This window comes from Euleptes europaea, chromosome 8 (assembly GCF_029931775.1).
Source record: "Euleptes europaea isolate rEulEur1 chromosome 8, rEulEur1.hap1, whole genome shotgun sequence".
Lineage (NCBI taxonomy): Eukaryota > Metazoa > Chordata > Lepidosauria > Squamata > Sphaerodactylidae > Euleptes > Euleptes europaea.
This window is the reverse complement of record NC_079319.1, coordinates 11,398,392-11,412,552: the sequence shown is the minus strand read 5'-3', so window position 1 is coordinate 11,412,552 and position 14,161 is coordinate 11,398,392. Positions and strand designations below refer to the sequence as shown.

Here is a 14,161-nt window from a genome sequence, read left to right as displayed (position 1 = left end):
GGTTTTAATCTTGATGTAGTCCTTATGGTGTTTATAAGGTGCTGGAGGGTAGAGTCTAATGCCGAAGTTGCGCGCTGGCGATTTCAATCCCTTCGTGCCCACGGGATCAAACGTCTGAAACTCCGGGGGACTTAATAAAGCTCCCTCGGAGTATTCAGGAGATCAAACCGCATATATGGCTGCAGGGAATTCCTGCTTCCCAGCCCACTTGCAAGGGCTGGATTGGGGTGCGGTAAACACCCCAAATTAGACGCAAACTTGGATTCCCCCCAGGAGCCCCTGGGAGGACGTGGCACTCAGCCCAGCGTCAGCACCGGAAGTCCAAAGATTGTTGAAGTGATAATCTCACTTAACGGAAGTAGATTCTTCTGCTGGTGCATAAGGAATATTTTTTTCCGGGCTTCATTCTTAAAAACTGAAAAATTGTTTGGGACATGAAAAAGCAGGAAAGTTAGTTTTTTCTTTACCAGAGTATGAACGAACACACATGAAAGTGAAGGGGATTATGAGATAACTTCATTAGCCAGCATTTTAAGTTTCTCGTGTTGAACTGGCTGACAAAGAGGGTTTAATTTTTCTTTTTATTAACGAAAATGTTTAACTAAATGTTTAACTGTCTTCTTCCCACACCAGTCCCTCACGTGCAAAAGATCATATGCTAAGGCCACATTTCAGTGGGCACAAGGACCTCTGCCCACACAGCACAAGGTTTTTGGCTCTTTGCTTCCGCGAAAGCACAAAATGCCCCCCCTCCAATTCCAGGGGCCATTCTGGGCTGCTGCAGAAGGAAAGTAGCCAAAGAAGTCATGATCCAAAACTCCTTGTTCCTGCTGCAGTTGGACCCTCCCCCCGCCCCACACACACTGTTTGGTATATATGTAATTCTTCAAAGTACAAATGCCTTTGTTTCATAAAAACAGTAATTACAAAGATAACCATGTTAAAGACAGAACTTTCAGCTGCTGTGCACTGAGGTACTTAAATATCTCTTTGCGTTTGCCAGTGGAAAAAATAGGAATAAACATTTGAAAACAGAAGCTGTTATGGATGGATAACTATATTTTTAAAAGACCTGTCCTGTTTTGAATTTGCAGAAAAACACAAAACCTCCATTTCACAGACTGACACAGCATGTCAGCATTTTAAATGGGGTGTGGGAGAGATTATAAATATAATTTACATGAGGAAACATACTGGGGAAAAAACAAAACCTTTTACCTCTGACAGACCTTCCAAAAAGGAACTTGTAAAGTTAAAATCAGAAAAATCCATCAACTTAATATAACAAGTTACAGTCAATACTCAGTAATACTAAAAGGCACATCTAAGTGATGAAAACAATCCTGTGCTGTACCTTCAAACACAGGAAGGTAAGGTTAGGGACAAGACAAAAACCCAATATCCTGGAAAACTAACCAACAGTCCTTGCTGTTTCCCACTGATGACTAGCATTCAACACACTAGCCAACATTAAAACCATCATTCCATAAGGGTTGTCCTCACTTTATGACAGACATGTAGTTATCCCCTATAGATGGTGTGGCGGAAATGCCCCACGGACCCTGCATCTTGCCCTCCGAGGCATCTGAGCACCAAGTCTCTTCCTGGCAATGTGCCACCCTCCCGACTTTCCTGACCCTCAGAGGGTTTTTCCTCTCCTTTCGGTACATCCACTGCCACCACCTGGCCTTTGTAGAAATTACCCACTAAGAGGACCCAGGTTCCCAGCCTCCCTCCTCTGTGTTACTGTTTTAAGGCCCCACCTCATGCCGACACCTCCCTCTACCCAGCATCTGGTTACCACAGGGACAGCTTACTGCACTTGCGCGCCACTGGGGGAATAGCACATTGCCAATGGACTGACTGCTCCCCGTCCTGCCTGGTGTTCAGTTTTCAATAAGTGGACATCTGTGTGGTACAGAAAACAGCTACCAGCTTTAAACATTATAAAATTCCTATTAAAAAGAAAGAAGTCCACTGATTGAGCAAGGGATCCAAAAGAAAAGTGTAAATACGTAATCCCTTTGTCTCACTCTGTACATGCCCTAGCTGACCTTATTCTAAGACAGGCTCTTTAACTTAGAAGTTACAGTGTTTTCAAAGCTTCCCATTAGCTTGGAGTCTTTGTTAAGGCCTGGAGCCCTCCACGTGGCAATGGCAGCCAGCAGGAGCCCAGGTGTAAAAACTCCTTCCACCGAGATGGGATCAGCCAAAAAGGAGCCCCTTCCCTTTATGCATGGCTGATTTATAGAACTGTTTCAGTCTTCTGTTTTAGCTATACTGTATTGCATTATTGTTTCATGTTTGATTTTTAAAACTACCTTCAGCACCTTTTGCTATGAGGCATTCAGTGTTTTAAATCATTATAAATTTGAGCCCCTCACATGCAGTTTAACTTTCTGCCTTAAGCGTGTATCACTTAGCAAAGGGAGAAACTCTAAAACAACAAAGAAAATAATTTACTGGAAATAGAATAACATGAAGCATATTTGGAAAGTGATGTCAAATGCATGGTGACAATTTTAAATATTTATTTCAGCCTCAGAAGAACTTTATTGTGCCTACCATTGTAACACTGATAGGAACATAATTTTAAAGCAATTTGAAAAATAAACCACTCAAGTATATATTTTTTTTCCATATGAAGCTCCACTGATACAGCTGAATACTGTTATAAATGTATTTTGAACTTGGATATAAAGTATTTTATAAATTCACCTGTAATTATGAATAACATAACTGTAGTATTGAAGAAAACGGTGCACTAGGATTTCATTTCAGCATCTGCCTCATGACCTCCAGCACTGTGCTCTCTTGAGTTGATAGCTGCCTTTTCTCCAATACAGGGGGGATATTTAACCCTTTATTTCCAGTGTTAATATTGGTTCAGTAAATTCCCAAGGACTAAAAATACTCTCTCTTTAATATGTAATTGATTTTAAATATTTCTATCCCTACCACTATAGAATCTGCCTGAGGCAGCTGTGAAAGGTAATAACACCTTTGACATATACACATTATATATTTAAAGTTATGTGAATAACTATTCACAAATCTAATCAGTTTGAATAAATGTATCAAGAATTATCATACACTTGAATAGGCACTTGAACTCAATTAGTCTACTTTCGAGATTTCAGTGGTGTCTTTCACTCAACTCTGGGAGTAGTACCTATGCATATTTAGTGACAAGTGAACACTAACTTGCAAGAGAACCTCTCTCCATTATATTTTAGATCAGGTATACATCTCTCTTGCAAAACATTGGAACTAACAAGTTAACAAAACTAAAATAACTGTAAATATAATCTAGTAAGGTCATGAAGCTTGAAAACAATGGACCCATAATTTCTATTTTCTCTGCTTGCAATACTTTTTAAAATTATGAGTTGATCCCCTTGTCTTCAACTTAATGCCATATATGAAATTTAAAAATTGATGCATTTCAAATGTATGTGGCTCTTTAGAGTCCGCACAATTGTCATTCATCAGACCAGGTAGCCAAGGCCATCAACGAGTACTGATACATACTCAGAAGTTCACTAAATGCAAACCTGAGCAAAGCTACACCCAAGTCAACTTTGCCTGGGATTGCAACATATGTCAGTGTTGCACTTAATCTGTCACTGCTGTTTGTCAAGTTGTCTTCTGTGCAGGCACACATTGGGACTGCACATGCACAGGCCTGCTGATGGAATTTTCTAGCCTCTAGGAATAGGAGGGGGCGCCTCACCCCAGCGTCAAATCGGAGTGCGCCTACAGGGAAGGCGCCCCCTTTCACCTCACTTCTTCTCTTGCTGCTGAGCTGAGGAGTTCAATCTAGCCTCGCTCCTCATTTTATTGATCCTTTGTTTCTTTCTCCTGAGAGTTTTTTTCCGCCTTAGACAGAGGTCAAAAGGTTTTGTTCACAAAATGTCTCCAATGTGGTACCAAGACACCTCAAATGGACTAGCACACCCTTTGCTTCATCTGCCTGGGTGAGTTGCATAACGTCGGACTCGGACCCTGCCGCCATTGCCAGAAATTCATGCCCGTTCAGATAGAAAGTGGGTGGGGCCATTGTTAGGCAGGGCCTGCTCAAATGAAAGCATTTTCCACCAGAGGATCAGGAGGACTGGAGTCTGGGAAGCACTTGGGCTATCCTTCCTCAGTGTATAGTTCCATTCCTCCTTCAAGTTTTCCTTCTTCCCAGGAGGTGTAAGAAGAAGAAGATGAGTTGGATTTTATATGCCAACTTTCTCTACCACTTAAGGAAGAATCAAACTGGCTTAGAATCACCTTCTCTTCCCCTCCCCACAACAGACAACCTGTGAGGTAGGTAGATTAGCATCCACCGCTCATGTAGAGGAGTGGGGAATCAATCCCGGTTCTCCAGATTAGAGTCCACTGCTCCAAACTACCACTCTTAACCACTACACCACACTAGTAGGGGGTATTCCATTCGGCTCCGCCTCCTGTGGCAGCTATTTTAGGGTCGACTCTGCCTCCTGCGGAAGCCATTTTGGGGTTGTGCCCACCATCCCCTCAAAATTCCAAATGTGCCCGCAGGCTCAAAAAGATTGGGAGCCCCTGATCTGGGAAATGTGGTATCTTCTCCCACCAGTTTCCAAGCCAATGTGCAATAATACCCCAAAACGAATAAATAAATAAATGAGGGTCAATTTAGAACTCAATTAAAAATAAAATTTTCTAAGCTTTCAGAAATGCCACCCATACTTGCCAGTCCAATACGACCACCACAACAGTGAGGCCCACATCAAGTTCCAAAATAATTTTAAGTTGAAAAGAATGAGTTGGGACATCAAAGGATCAACAAAGTTTCTGCCAGATATCTTACAATGTACCAGTAAGGGCACAAAATACAGAAACATTCTAGTTATTTCAGTTTGTAAGAATCATTGTGCAACGTTTTCTTTAAAATAATAGTTTAAGAACACAGCAGGGAAAATATTGCATGAAAACGGTACGCATCTCCCCTTCAACAGTGTTCACAGCCCAAAGACTCATTAGATTCTTGAGGATACCATACAAGGTTTTTGGGATTTTTTAAATGCTCTTCGTTGTCATTGGTGCAGATCAATTGAAGGAAGGTTTATTCAGCAGTCAGGAACAAAAAGGAAGAAAGAAAAAGGGCCAATTTGGGGATGGAAGGATAGAGGAACAAAATAATCTATACCTGACAGAATTACACTCTCCCTCATAGATCAGGTGAGCAGTTCCTTGATTCTACTTCTGCCCCTGGAAATGAAGCTGCAAAAGCAACAGCCTTTAAAAAATAATAACAATAACCATGCACATCCAATAAGCTATTTGGGATCTCTTCTCAATGACCAGAATACAGCTGCCACCACGAAATATGTTTCTGTTCTAAGAGAAAAGCGATTCCACCTAAACATTAGGAAGAACTTCCTGACGGTGAGGGCTGTTCGATGGTGGAATGCACTGCCTCGGAGGGTGGTGGAGTCCCTGTCTTTGGAGGTCTTTAAGCAGAGTCTGGATGGCCATCTGTCGAGAGTGCTTTGATTGTGGGATCCTGCATGGTGTGGGGAGGGTTGGGGTCACTGGGGATGTGGGGGGAGGTAGTTGTTAATTTCCTGCACTGTGCAGGGGGTTGGACTAGATGACCCTTGTGGTTCCTTCCAACTCTATGATTCTATCCATGCTCAAGTAACAGCTGCCACCATGAAATATGTTTCTGTTCTAAGAGAAAAGTGATTCCACCTAAACATTAGGAAGAACTTCCTGACGGTGAGGGCTGTTCGATGGTGGAATGCACTGCCTCGGAGGGTGGTGGAGTCCCCGTCTTTGGAGGTCTTTAAGCAGAGGCTGGATAGCCATCTGTCGGGAGTGCTTTGATTGTGAGATCCTGCATGGCGGGGGGAGGGTTGGGTTCACTGGGGATGTGGGAGGGAGGTAGTTGTTAATTTCCTGCATTGTGCAGGGGGTTGGACTAGATGACCCTGGTGGTCCCTTCCAACTCTATGATTCTATCCATGCTCAAGTAGCCTACAAACTAGATTTCTCTAATAAGTTCTCTGTGTGGCAGCCCTCGAAGGCAGTTCAGAAACTGCAGAATATAGGTGCTTACCTCTTGACTCGATTTAATGATAGGATGTGTATTTTTCCAATCTTGGCTCAACTGCACTGGCTGACTTTTAGACCCCATGCTCCACTGTCATCCCTATAAAATCAGTTTGAAGCCATCCTTACCATGACAAACTCAGTCAAATGCTTAGAATCCAGATTTCACTGGTGTTCCTGCCAATTTAATGAAATATGTTTCTGTTCTGAGTATCAAACTTTAGAACAGTAGTTCCTTCTATTACTTCTAAAACAATCACACACATTCTCTCACATACACATACATTTCATTCCACATGATTCTGACTTCTGTCCCAAAAACACCAGAAGCTCCAAAACTTAGTAGACACCCCATCAGAGATTTCTTGTTATCTATATTCTAGTACTCCCTGAACCTTCCAACGTAGCCACCAGTATTCAAATGGGCAGAGGTCACTGGGCTTGATTATCAAGAGGAAAAATTAGGTTGCAGCAGAAACACCTCGGAAAGCCTGTATCAGTGGCAGTCTTTAGGCAAGACAATTCAGTACATCATGAGTGGCAATTCATTACATATCCATAGAAGCAAAGAAATCTTTTGAATAGCAAATAATGCCATGTGATTAAGGATATAACTTGGGGTATCATAAACTCCCTTTTGAAAAATGTATGTGTTGAGAACTACAGATACTCATATCAGGCCCCTGCCATATACTGAATTAAACCATTTGTCTATCAAGGTCAGTAATGTCTACATAAACATTCAGCAGCTCTCCAGAGTCTCAGGCAGAGAGGTCTTTCACATCACCTGATCCTTTTAATTGGAGATGCTGGAATGCTGGGGACTGAACCTTCTGCAAGCCAAACAGATGCTCTACCACTGAGCCACAGCCCCTCCACCTAGGACAGGTAGATTGGCTATATGTTCAAACATTATGGTAACTATTTCAGGATAATGCATAACTTCAGCAATTTTCCTGTGCCATTCAGAGTTACTACCTTCATTAAAGCAAACTCTAAAAGGCAGCTGACAATCAATGCACAAAGGAACATTCATCAAGTCCTGTGTTAGATGGTAGGGAAAGCTTATGGACATAGTCAGTTTAAAGTAAATATGAAAAAAAAAGCAGGTTTTGTCGGATTTTCCCTGTTATCTAGTATCCAACAAAACCCGATACCTTGGTGAAGCACTTGTTTAAGTCTGCTTTTAATTTTTTCATATTTACTTTAAACGATGTCCATAAGTTTTCCCTACCAACTATCACAGGACTTGATGCATTTTCTTTGGTTTTAGAAGCTGACGCAAAAACTCAGAAGCCAATCTTATTGTTCAGCCTTCAGTTTTGTGCGTCAGTAATCAAATTTTCTAAATATTGCTACCACAAAAAACACCTAGTCATAGTTCTTGTGATTTTATTCAAACTATAACAAAAGCGTGGTAGCATATAATTAATGCAGTGGTAACCCTGGTTGCCATCACCACAACAAAAGGCTAACCTCTAACTCTAGCCTAACTTCTCTCCTATTTCTCATAATTCTGTTATTGCTTTAAAAAACTCAATTTAATAGCATATTGGAGCCAGTAAAGAAAGAAACTGGTTAAGTAATGAATCCATCCAGCACTGCTGAATGGTGTGAAGATAAGCTAACACATAAAAAAGCAATGACAAGAACTTTATTTTTTATGTCATACAACAAAACATTCTGATATGAAATGATAAACAAGCCTCCGGTTGGACTGAGCCAACTTTTGCGCTGAGTCTTGGCTAATGCTCGTCCTAGTTGCAACCCCCATTCCACACAGTTTTTGTCCATGCAAATCCCATTATTCCAAACAGCTGTTTTGGTTGTCAAGTCAGACTCCTTCATCCTATTTTTAGTAGGGGAGAAACTGGTTGGATCCAACCATTTGTACTTCCACTGAGAACTGCTGAGAGTCACTATAATAAAATCACTGCTGAAAATACTAGGAGCCACGGTGACCTGGCACCTGGGATTTGTCATGCCCTGAATTAACGTACTCCATAGAGTGGGAAGAGGAACATGGGGGGGGGGATCTAAGAGGCACCTGGTTGGGCCACTGTGTGAACAGACTGCTGGAGTTGATGGGCCTTGGTCTGATCCAGCAGGGCCTTTCTTATGTTCTTAATTCATTAAAAAAGTGACCTTTTGCTGATCTGACTGTGTTACTTGATCACATATAAAGAGAGAAGAACTAACACTGCATTTAATTTTCTCAAGAACAATTTCAGTTTGCAATTTAAGAGCACTTCAGGCTCTCACTTGTTTCTAATGTTTCCTTTCTAAAGAAGATACTGGTACTCTTTATTAGAACCTCTTTTAAAAGCTTGCCACAGGGGGACAATTTATCTGCTTCAGCCACTCATTACAAATATTTACTATAACCTTTTCACTAAACACAATCTCTAAAAAGCCATCCCAAGGAGTCTCTTTCCTCCAGCAAAGTAAGATGCAGTAGTTAACATTATATAAAGTCACAAGGATGTCTGAGTACGAAATCAGGCAATCTGGCATACTTCTTGGGGAAAAAAGAGAGAAGGGAACCATAATCAATAAACCTTATAGTTTATTGCCTCTTTTCCCCGCTAAGAATTCATTGCATTAGTTACGACATAAAAACAAGAAATTCACTTTTCTCCAATTTTTTTGAGCATGAAAAAGAAATATGAAAATTTTTCTAATTTTTTTCTTAGTCTTACTGAAAAGTAGAATGCTGATTCAAGAAACCCTTTAAAAATACAGAGCACCTTCTGAAAACGTTTTACCAAGATATTTTATATTCAGAATCTTCAGTACTAATACATCAAAACTACGCTTAAAATATAATTGCCAACAAAGTGACAGCCTGCGTGGGGCTATATGAAAGCACCATTACATGTCTGACCCCTGATGTGCTAAGTAATCCAACTGCCTGCTGGAGCCCATGGGGAAGTGGCAAGGGCGGGTCATTCCGTGTGCTCGTCCTCCAGCTTCACAGGACAGGATTCCCTCCCTCCCTGACCTGAAAATCAAAATGTGGTGGCAGCAGCAACTGCTTCCACATCAGGCTGCAAGGGTGGCTCTGATTTCCTTCTTCTTTAAAGAGATAATAGATGTTTAGGCAAAACCAAGTCTGAAAGACGAAAGAATGGCTGAGACTGGACGCTGGCCTGTCAGGTTGCACACGTGCCCTTCTGACTTCTTTAAAGAGCGCCCTGGAGTTAAAGAGCCAGTCGCCAGTCGCCCTTCAGGCAAAAGGAAGTCAGAGCAGGATGCAGGGCTTGGCTGTATTCTTGAGCCAGGTGACAACTCGCAGCAGTGCTGGGTTGACTGCAAGTGCAGCCAGAGACATTTGCACATCAGGGGCACTCGTGTAGGGACAAAGACTCTTCGCCTCAGGAGAGCGGCAAATTGAAAGTCTGAATTAGTGGTACTCCAAAACCAAACAAGATTTTCCACACACAACTGGTCTAATCCTCCTATTCTATTATCTAATTACTCAGAAGTACTAAAGTTGTCAATATACAGGAACAACCTTTAATGGGAAGATAATTAAACTAATCTTTTAGAATGTCGTTTTATGCTTCCCCTATATAAAAAGAGGCCATCTAAAATTTCATTGTGCATGAAAATAAAAAAAAAACTCTCAGAAAATACCCTCTCTGGTATAATCTGCAAAGGACACAAATGTATTATGAACTTCAAGTAAAGACTACAAAATGAACACCAGAGATACAGCTTCATATAAGGATCCATGTAGAGATGGTATGCGTAACAATACACATAATTCTTCAGTTTCTTTTAGTATCACTGTAATCACTTCTTTATACAAGCCTTGCGTTCATAATAAATACAAAGCTGAACACACCAGTTTCTTTGATCACAGTCCATTCCACATCATATACATACAGAATTAAGAAACTGTATGTTTGTTCCTGATTCGGATTAAAAAGGACACAGCTGCTAACATTCAGAAAGAAGAAAGTAATTGGGCTAACTTGATCAGCTCTAGAAATAGCCAGTGTCACTGCATCACCATGAAATCGCCTTCCTCACTTACTCAATAACATCCTCCAGCCACTGCTCCGTTCCTTTACCACAGCATACTATTTGAAAGCGATCTCCAAGGCTTTGCAGTTTAATTCTCTATTGCGTCATCATATCCAACGTGCCAAGCTGTTTACTCTGTATAACCATTTCCCTTATATAAATACATCACCAAACACTTGTGTCTCTACCGCATCTGCTATCACCACAAAGACAACATGGGTAAAAGGGCAAACACACACTTAACAATCAAACCCCTTACGAGTTCAGAGGCATAAGAGTGAGAATTATATACACTAATTATCCAAGAGCACGCACACTACATATCTGAAAATGGTGGGCCATTCCATCAATTGTCCCCACCAACACACAAACAACAGAGGTGATAAGTGTTTATTTACCTCTTCTAGCAACGTGACTGTATTCCTGCAGTTCTGCAGCCGGGTAGTAAAGCTGGACGTCGTTGGAGAGTTGTAATCCTCTGTGGTCTCAGAAATAAACTCCGACACAGTGATCTGGTCCGGCATGATCCTGCCCAGCGGAGGTAAGATGTTCGCGGAGAAAGAAGAGGAGAAACGGAGTATTAAATATGAGGCATGACACCCAGACGCTTTAGGGGAAGGAGTGTCATGAGAAGATAATCCTTCTTTCTGCACCCAGTTTTGTCTTCTAACCGCACCAGCACCCTGGCTGGGAATGGAAGGAGAACGGAGATGCCCTTCAGCTCCTGCGGAAGGGAGCAGGCGGATGTCTTTGCTGGGCTGGTTCAACCCCCACCAGCACTAGGCTGCCCGGCTCTTCCTTGTGCAGAAGGCTGTGTGGGGTGCGTGACCCTCCCCACCACAAAGCCTAGGAGCTGGAGTTGGTTTTCCTTGAAGGGGGGACAGGAAAGTCTCTCCTGGGCTCTGTCCTTGCCCCTCCCTGAACCCCTTCCTTAAATAAAAGAGGACATCCTCTTGGTCCGCCACTGCCCATCCGAGACTTCATCCCAGGTGCCCCACCCCCAAGAAAATAATAATTTTCTTCTTATTGTCCAGCCATACATCATCTTGGGTGATAACGTTCCTTCTCGGTTAAGGAATTTTTTTTTGGGGGGGGGGGTATCTAGATCACTCTTTCCCCCAAACCAGATTAAGGACGATCTTCAGATCCCCCCCAAAAAACACCCCCTTATAAGAGGGTGTGTCTCCAGTACCTTAAACCCATCCGCTCCTGAACTGCGGAATACCTTGCTTTTCCACCACCAGCCCCCTCCCAGGGTTTCCCCCCGTTCCAAAGCAAATTTCTAATTAGTTCTTGCGCCTCCTTGGCCGAAAAACGTGCGTGTGGGGGAAGAATAAAAATTAATTTCTCAGGTGGGGGAGGTTCCATCAACTCTCACCCCCATCCCACACAAGCTGACAACAAACACACACACCTGGATGGGGGGACAGAAAGGTGCCCCCAACCTGGACTTTCCTGACCCCTCCCCATGGCTAAGGGGGTGGGGGGCAAGAGGTGAGTGTCCTCACAGCCCCCCACAGGAAATCTCCCCCCCCAGAAACAGCTAGAAAAGGAGATCCCGTCCTCACTTCTTATCTTCCTGTCATCCCTTTCTCACCCCCCCCCAAAAAAAACCCTGAAAACTTGAAAGGAAAAAAGAGCCAAAAAGAGCCAAAAAAGGGGGAAATTCTCCTGAAAATGGGAAAGCAAAAAAATGAACAAAAAAGGGAGAAATTCTATTGAAAATGGGAAAGCAAAAAAAGAGCAAAAAAATAAGCAAAGGGGAAAATTCTCCCGAAAATTGGAAAGCAAAAAAATGAGCAAAAAAAGGGAGAAATTCTCCTGAAATTTGGAAAGCAAAAAAGAGCAAAAAAAGAGGAAAAATTCTCCTGAAAATTGGAAAGCAAAAAAAGAGCAAAAAAATGAGCAAAAAGGGGAAAATTCTCCTGAAAATTGGAAAGCAAAAAAATGAGCAAAAAAGGGAGAAATTCTCCTGAAAATTGGAAAGCAAAAAAGAGCAAAAAAGAGGAGAAATTCTCCTGAAAATTGGAAAGCAAAAAAGAGCAAAAAAAAAGAGCAAAAAAAGGGGAGAAATTCTCCTGAAAATTGGAAAGCAAAAAAGAGCAAAAAAAGAGGAGAAATTCTCGTGAAAATTGGAAAGCAAAAAAAAAGAGCAAAAAAATGAGCAAAAAAGGGAGAAATTCTCCTGAAAATTGGAAAGCAAAAAAATGAGCAAAAAGGGGAAAATTCTCCTGAAAATTGGAAAGCAAAAAAAAAGAGCAAAAAAATGAGCAAAAAAAGAGGAGAAATTCTCCTGAAAATTGGAAAGCAAAAAAATGAGCAAAAAGGGGAAAATTCTCCTGAAAATTGGAAAGCAAAAAAATGAGCAAAAAAGGGGAGAAATTCTCCTGAAAATTGGAAAGCAAAAAAGAGCAAAAAAAGAGAGGGGAAATTCTCGTGAAAATTGGAAAGGAAAAAAAGACACCCCCCCCCCCCCAAGGCGAAATTCTCCTCAGACAACTCACTCTTTCCCTCCTCCAATTTTTTCTTTAAACCACCTCTCCCGCCCGCCCCCCTTGGCGTAGTACTAACTTGCGCAGGCGGGCCCCCCCCCCTCAGCTGCGCCCCCCAAGCCGGAGTTAGGGGGGGACGGAGGGAGGGCGGAGGAGGAGGAAGAAAGGAGGAGGAGAAGCGGGCGGCGGCGATCCCAGGCGCCGGGGACAGCGAGAGTCTCCCCGCCGCTCCTCTTGCCTGCCTGCCTGCCTGCCCGCTGGGACGCGCGCGCGCTCCACCCCCCCCCCCTCCGCTCGAGCTCGGCGCGCTCCCGCGCGGCCTCCTGCAGCCGCCTCCTCCTCCTCCGCCACCCACAGGCAAGGCGGGCGAGGCGCGTGCACGCGGCGGAGGGAGAGCGAGAGAGAGAGAGAGAGAGAGAGAGCGCGCGCCCCCTTTCGCGCGCTGACAGTTTCCCACCGGCGCGAGGCGGCACGCGCTCGCTCCGACACAAACCGACGCACCGCCTCCCTCTCTCTCTCTCTCCCCCCCCCGCTGTGTCACGTGAGGAAAACAAGGAAGCGGCTCTGCGCAGGCGCTGTGCGCGTACACACTTCCCCCTTTTTTCCCTTCTTTCGCATCTCCCTCCAGCTTTCCCCTTCGCGCCCACTGCGCCTGCGCCGGCTGCGGTCGCTGCCGCAGCCGTGAAGGTTCCACGCGAGCCTCTCGCGCCGCTCTTTCCTCATTCCCCCCCCCCGCGGGGTCTGGTCGGCGGCCGCAGCCAATAGGAGGAGCGGTTCTGTCTCTCTTTCCCCCCCTTCTTCCCAGTCACCGGCATTATCATTGGCTAGCTAACAGTCAGGGTTTTTATCTTTTCTCCCCTTCCTCTCCAGGATCCATGCACACCAGTGGGAAAGCTTTATGGTGTCTTTATTACTTATACTTTAAAAAAAAAAAAATCAGTGCTTTCGGATTAGGGCTATTGTGAACTTGCTATCCTCACAACAACTCCGTGAAATAGTTTAGAATAAAGCCATGCACTTTACATTAGTATGCTACATCTGGGCATGGAGTAGGGGTCACGGGTTGGGGGGGGGAGGTAGTTGCGAATTTCCTGCATTGTGCAGGGGGGTTGGACTAGATGACCCTGGTGTTCAGAGAGAACTGTGAATGGCCCAAGATCACCCAGCTGGCTTCTTGTGTAGGAGTGGGGAAACCAACCTGGTTCTCCATATTACAGTCTGCCACTCGTGGAGAAGGGAGGAATCAAACTGGGTTCTCCAGATTAGAGTCCACTGCTCCTAACCACTACACCATGCTGGATCCAGGGCCGTTTTAGCGCATGGGCATGCTCAGGGGGCCCCCACAAGCATAGGGGCCCCATCCTAATCTATGTTGTGACTTGCTGTCAATGAATAAATACTATACTAAACTATAAATATTTGTAATGGAAAATGTATATTTAGCATGTGTTTTACTAAAGATAATGAACAATATTAATGTTAATTTGGGTTTGGATTAAGAATCAGTACTGACGTATAATGTAAGAAAGGGCTTGTTCATTATGGAAGCACCAATAAAT

At 43.5% G+C, this 14,161-nt stretch overlaps 1 protein-coding gene across 6 annotated transcripts in view; it reads right to left on the bottom strand.

Moving 5' to 3' along the window:
• Nucleotides 1-14,161, bottom strand: part of ASAP1 (ArfGAP with SH3 domain, ankyrin repeat and PH domain 1) — a 147,795-nt gene that overhangs the window by 108,676 nt on the left and 24,958 nt on the right. For 5 of the 6 annotated variants that reach the window (XM_056854156.1, XM_056854160.1, XM_056854161.1 and 2 more), the window contains exons 1-2: nucleotides 12,682-12,736; nucleotides 10,509-10,638 (exon numbers count right to left, since the gene is read on the bottom strand). In XM_056854156.1, the coding sequence (XP_056710134.1) occupies nucleotides 10,509-10,634 (126 nt within the window). In that variant the 5' untranslated portion in view covers nucleotides 10,635-10,638; nucleotides 12,682-12,736. Of the gene's footprint in view, nucleotides 1-10,508; nucleotides 10,639-12,681; nucleotides 12,737-14,161 lie in introns of those variants that run through there. The other variant, XM_056854157.1, reaches the window with a different exon arrangement.